This window comes from Triticum dicoccoides, chromosome 3B, assembly GCF_002162155.2.
Source record: "Triticum dicoccoides isolate Atlit2015 ecotype Zavitan chromosome 3B, WEW_v2.0, whole genome shotgun sequence".
Lineage (NCBI taxonomy): Eukaryota > Viridiplantae > Streptophyta > Magnoliopsida > Poales > Poaceae > Triticum > Triticum dicoccoides.
The window spans coordinates 507289179-507294627 of NC_041385.1; the positions used below are offsets into that span (position 1 = coordinate 507289179).

Consider the following 5449-nt stretch of genomic DNA (forward strand, 5'->3'; position numbering starts at 1 on the left):
CCTTGTAAGGGCTTTGTGAATAAAAAATGGTTGTATGCATCGCCCAGATGCAGAGGCCAGGGTACATCCTCCTTTTTGAAAAAAACAAAAGAGAAAACAAGTTCTATCATTATATTCCCACATAAACTCGTAGGGGCACACATGTGTGTGGGCACGCATCTGCCCATTCGCCTCGGCCACCTGAGTGCCTTGTGATCCGCAAAGTTGTTGGATTCCGCATGTGGGCACATTAAGTTTTAGTTTCGAAAATTTGCGATTCTATTATTCGTTCATACCAAGTTTCAACATTTGCAACTTAACAAGGATTAAAAACTTCGTCAAAACGTATCCAAAAACTTATTTGAAAGCCCTCGTCATAAGAAACACCACTATGCAAATGAAAATTATTTGGACTTTCGGTTAAAAATTTTGGAAGCCAAAAGAAAAAATGGGGTCGGTGCCCCTGCCCCTGCGTGCCATAAACATTTTCAAACAGTTTCATCTTCGTAGAAAGATGTTCAAATAGTTTCACCGAAACATCATTCCTGCGAATAAATCATCCGGGAGCTTAAAAAAAATCATGTGGGATTATGGGGTACTCAAATATTTTCCTTTGCCACACCGCATTGACTAGCTCAGCATATCTTTAGCCACCAATAATGATTACCCAAAAATACCGAGGACATGGAGGGTTTAAATGCAAGTAGGGCTCCCATGCCCACCTTCCGACGGCGACCGCCGACTGGGCCGCCATTATCCCCCCCTCCAACCATTACCTCCTCCTCTTCGTCTTCTCCATCCCCCTCCGCCCTCACCAAGTCCTCCCGTCTCGATTCGCGACACGAATTCCTCCGAGGCCAAGCCAAGAGCTGGGGACGAGGCGAGGGACGGACGGGGATTGCCTCGTGAGGTGATCCGACATACCCACGCTCCGCGGCTTGGGATCCGAACCCCAATCCCGAGGTATTTATTCCATGCCTTCTGTTTGTTTTCTCGAATAGAACTATCCAGGCGTTCTGTGGTAGCATATGAGGGGAATTTCATGCCGCTGTTTTGCTCTGCCCGGCTTGGATCAAGGGCTCATCCCCCCTGCCCCCCTGTTATGTCCATTTTAGAGTATTTTGGCTGTTTCTTGCTGTTGTTTCCGGTGCCATTTGCTCCTTTTGACATTTAGATTGGAGCACTTATGTAGCTGTGTTTGTGTTTAGAGTTTCCTCCTTTGTTGTTATCGCGTTCGTTATATAGCTATAGATCTATGATCTCCGTGTGCTAATATGTTAGAATTTTGGTTGCAGCGGGAGAAAAGGCTGAAATTTAAGGCGTTCCTTGGGCGTGGAGTTGGAATTCCTGAGGACAGAACCGCTTAGCCGGTGCTGCGGTACCTGTTCTTGTTGGGCAATTGATCGGTTTATGACTGAGCTGGTATCAGATGAAGTGATTGGAGCCACAACTTGTCTGTAGAGCAGCATAGTGGTATCAGAGAGGTGATGTCTTTTGCTTGACTCTAGAACTGTACATGCGTGACATATTGATCACCTGCAATGGCAAGAAGAAATGCTGGGGCAATGCAGAGAGAGGGGTCGGTTAAGGACTGGTCAGAATTCGACCCCTCACCCTCTCCCAAGATGGCGTACTCGCAGTCCTATGTTGCAATGAGAGGGGTGCTGACTTCTCTGGCTTCGCTTGACCTTGTCCTGATGTCGAGCAGCCTAAAATCTGCATGGGCAACTATATTGTCCCACAAGCACGCTAGGTCCTTGGAGAGGCCAAAGTCGAAGGGGATGAGCTGGAAAAAGGCCATGATCAATCTATTCATGTGTTTCATGATTGGCATTTTCATCGGATTCACGCCGCTTTTCTCTGCTGATTTGTCAAACAAAATGCCTGCTGAAAAGGACAGGCTTCCATTTGAGGGGGATGCGATTGATAGACGACAAATGGCAGAACATCAAGGCACCAAGCTGGAGCCATTTGTAGCGGAGGCTGAATCTGAAGCGGTTAATGAGCCACAGGCCGAGGAGAGTCCCCCAGTTCCTGCAATGTTGGATGATGAGGCAGATTTTGTTGAAGCCTTGCCTATTGTACATTCTGTTAATGATTCTGGCATTGTTGCGAGAAAGCAACTGATAGTTGTGACAGCAACATCAGTTCGACCACACCAGGCATATTACCTTCACCGTCTGATTCATGTCTTGAAGGATGTACCGCCTCCTCTTCTGTGGATAGTGGCGGAGTGGCCATATCAGTCCCGTGAAACAGTAGAAATCCTGAGGTCTTCTGGGATCATGTACAGACATATTGTATGCAATAGGAATGTTTCAAATATTAGGAAGATTATTGTCTGCCAAAAGAACAATGCAATATTTCATATAAAGAAGCATCATCTAGATGGTATAGTGCATTTTGCTGATGAGGAGAGAGCATACTCAGTTGATCTATTTGAAGAAATGAGGAAAATCAGGTGACAGTTGATCTATTCTTTAAGTTATCACAATACATGATGCAAACTAGTAATTTCTCTTGACACTCTTTAACTTGGTACAAATATAAATCAATTTACCATTATACTTTATCATCAAAATTTGAAAACTATTGTTTGTCGGCTTATGCTCACCTTTGTATTACTCACTGCATGTTGACGTTGTAAAATCTTTTACTGCTTGAAGATTGTTTGCTAGTTAGTATGAAATGTTTTTTCCTTCTCAAATTTGCTGATGCTGCGTAATGTTTTAAATGCTAGAATCAATCAACTCTGGTAAGAGGATATTATCTTGAAGCTAATAGTACACAATTGTTGGGCTGGAGGGAGTTTGACATAGAAATGCACATCCTACCTTTCTTCCTTTATTTCACTTTTGTCATCCTTATTTCTGGTAGCTTTGAATTTGTTTTCAGTGCACTGGTGCTCCATGCAGCTATAAAATGTCCCACACAACAAAAAGTAGAATATTTTAAGCAGTGTAGTGGTAGTAGGTCACATATCTTTTCTCTACTAAATTAAATCTTGATTGATGATTACTTTACAGGCTTTTTAAAGATATCCAGTAAAGCGTCTTGCTTGTTTAGTCATAACCGACTTGTGTGGGGATGCAATTTAGCAGTACCTCCTAACCTTATAATTAAAGAAAATTATAAAGGATTTGCAATAAACTCTGTATTAGAATACCGAGAAATAATGTTGGCTTGTGATTTTTGACACGACAAAGAGCTGACAAACTTACTGCATTTAAAAGTTGCTGTGCTGATGCATTTAATCTACCAAGCCTAAGATTTAGTCCTTATCCTCACTCCAGATGAATTTCTACATTTGCCATTCTTTTTGCGGCCAATCAGAAGTTGTCAGGAGTTATTTATCTTCTTTAATTCTAAAGATAATAGTTATTGTGATTGTTTTTTGAATGTTAGCAGAAGAACTGCTAAATTCATTGAATAGATAGAAGGTTGGTCCAGTTTATGAGGGAAACCGGACCCAAAAACCATACTTGTTGGTTATGTAATTTCAGTTAAGTGATGATAGAAGTATAGAGGATGACTGTTGTCTGCTGCTGGAGTTCTTTTCTTTTCTGATTTAGTCCTAGGTTATATAATCCCGGTTAAGATATGATAAAGTACAAAGGATGCCAAACATTGTTTGCTATCAGGTGAAACCAAGAGAGGTGATAATGTCTGTTTGAAATTTCACATCGAAAGTTGAAACATCTGTCACTGAACCCAGTAGTATGAAATGTGAGCTATCCTCTAAGAGCATCTCTCTCATTGAACAGTTAAGATGTTACTCATAATTTTGCGCTATGTTATGCAGGCGCTTTGGTACATGGCCAGTAGCAACGCATGTTGGGACCAAGTATAAATTGGTTTTGGAAGGCCCCCTTTGTAAGGGTGATCAGGTCACTGGATGGCATACAAACCAGAGGAGCAGTATACCGCGTCGATTTCCAATTGGTTTTTCTGGATTTGCTTTTAACAGCACTATACTTTGGGATCCCAAGAGATGGAAGAGCCCCACCGTTGGGTCTATTATACTCCATTCAGGTGGAAGGGGTGGCTTGCAAGTGAGTTCTTTCTTCATTAAATTTCAAATACCTAGGTAGAAAAATGACTTATCTTGGTATCTTCTTAGCTTTTGCTTGAAAATTATCTGTCAGGACAGCTATTATTTATCCCTCTGTATCACAGTGTCAAAAAACGTCTTATATTTTGATACGGAGGAGTAGTTCTTTGTAATTGCCGTCCTAGTTGAGTAACTGCAGTATTGTTATCAATTACGCTCTGTGAACGTAAAAATCTGTTGGGGTGAACCAAATGTAACCATATGAATATCCACGAGAGCAAGTGGAGCCAATACAATGATCTAAAGGAACTATTACCTCTGTTCCGAAATATAAGTCGTTTGGGGAGTTCAGTTTACACTCCCCCAACGACTTATATTTAGAAACGGAGGGAGTAGAACATAGCCATTCCGTAGTGTACTATATAGGGAAACTGCTAAGGCAATGATTACTAGAGTACATCAATAAATCATCACTGAACTGAAACATGGTGCCATTGCAGGAGTCAAGATTTATTGAGAGGCTTGTCGAGGACGAGAGTCAAATGGAAGGCCTAGCAGACAATTGCACCCGTATTATGGTTTGGAATTTCGATTTGGAACCTCCTCAACTCAATTACCCTACTGGCTGGTTGCTGCAGAAGAACCTAGATGCTACGTAGCTGTCTTGGTGCCCCATCTTTTTGTTTGCTCATACTAGTGTGAGTGATGCCTTCCTGAACTTGGCAGCGCCCAGGATCATGCGAAGCTGCTCCCTGCCAAGACCTGATTCAAAATAATGTCACACCAGTAAAAAGTTCAACGAAAGAAGCCTGACAAAAGAAGAAAACCCCCTCACTCTACATTCTTTTCAAATTTCATTTCTCACTCATATTCATCCAGCTAGATCTAGCCCTCTGTATATTTACTCTTTCTCTGTTTCGGTTCGTTATTATACATGCATATATCACCTTACAGATGCGGAAGTTTGTCACCGTTGCAACTCTTGACAGATAGATATACATTCTCTTGATACATGAGCAAAAGCAAAAGCAAAAGCAAAATCACAGATTGGGTTTGACAGTGTGTGCTGTCCGTGCTTGGCTTCAGAATTTTCTTCTCAGCTGTAATTCTACCTGCGACGTTGCTCTTGTCTGTGTACTGAGTTTGGCCATACACCTCATGTATGGTCTGTTTTTTGGGGGCTCGGCTACTCTCTTAAAAAATTGCCTTGCAATTAGAAATTGCGGAGTGGTGTCTGCTTCTTTTGGCACTGCAGCGTCGTGATTCACTTGCCCAGCTGTGGCTCAACGATGGTGTTGCTGTTCTGGTGATGAGGTCAGCTCAGCGATGGTGACGGCGCTCGTACGGTAACAGTATTGCGGAGTAAGGACAACTCCAACGTGTATCGCCAAATTGCCCGTAAATGTGTCCGGACAGAAC

At 42.3% G+C, this 5449-nt stretch overlaps 1 protein-coding gene across 1 annotated transcript; it reads left to right on the top strand.

The window, feature by feature from the left end:
• The first annotated feature begins 714 nt into the window (after positions 1-714).
• LOC119276785 (probable beta-1,4-xylosyltransferase IRX9L) lies at positions 715-5089 on the top strand. Its single transcript, XM_037557940.1, has 4 exons — positions 715-942; positions 1275-2440; positions 3782-4031; positions 4531-5089. Exons 2-4 carry the CDS (start codon positions 1521-1523, stop codon positions 4687-4689), a joined length of 1329 nt encoding a protein of 442 aa, XP_037413837.1. The 5' UTR covers positions 715-942; positions 1275-1520; the 3' UTR covers positions 4690-5089.
• The last annotated feature ends 360 nt before the right edge of the window (positions 5090-5449 follow it).

Coding starts and splice junctions, on each gene's coding strand:
- LOC119276785 (XM_037557940.1), top strand. CDS start 1,521: ATGGCAAGAAGAAATGCTGGGGCAATGCAGAGAGAGGGGTCGGTTAAG. Junction 2,441..3,781: donor GAAGAAATGAGGAAAATCAG/GTGACAGTTGAT, acceptor TATGTTATGCAG/GCGCTTTGGTACATGGCCAG. Junction 4,032..4,530: donor GTGGAAGGGGTGGCTTGCAA/GTGAGTTCTTTC, acceptor GTGCCATTGCAG/GAGTCAAGATTTATTGAGAG.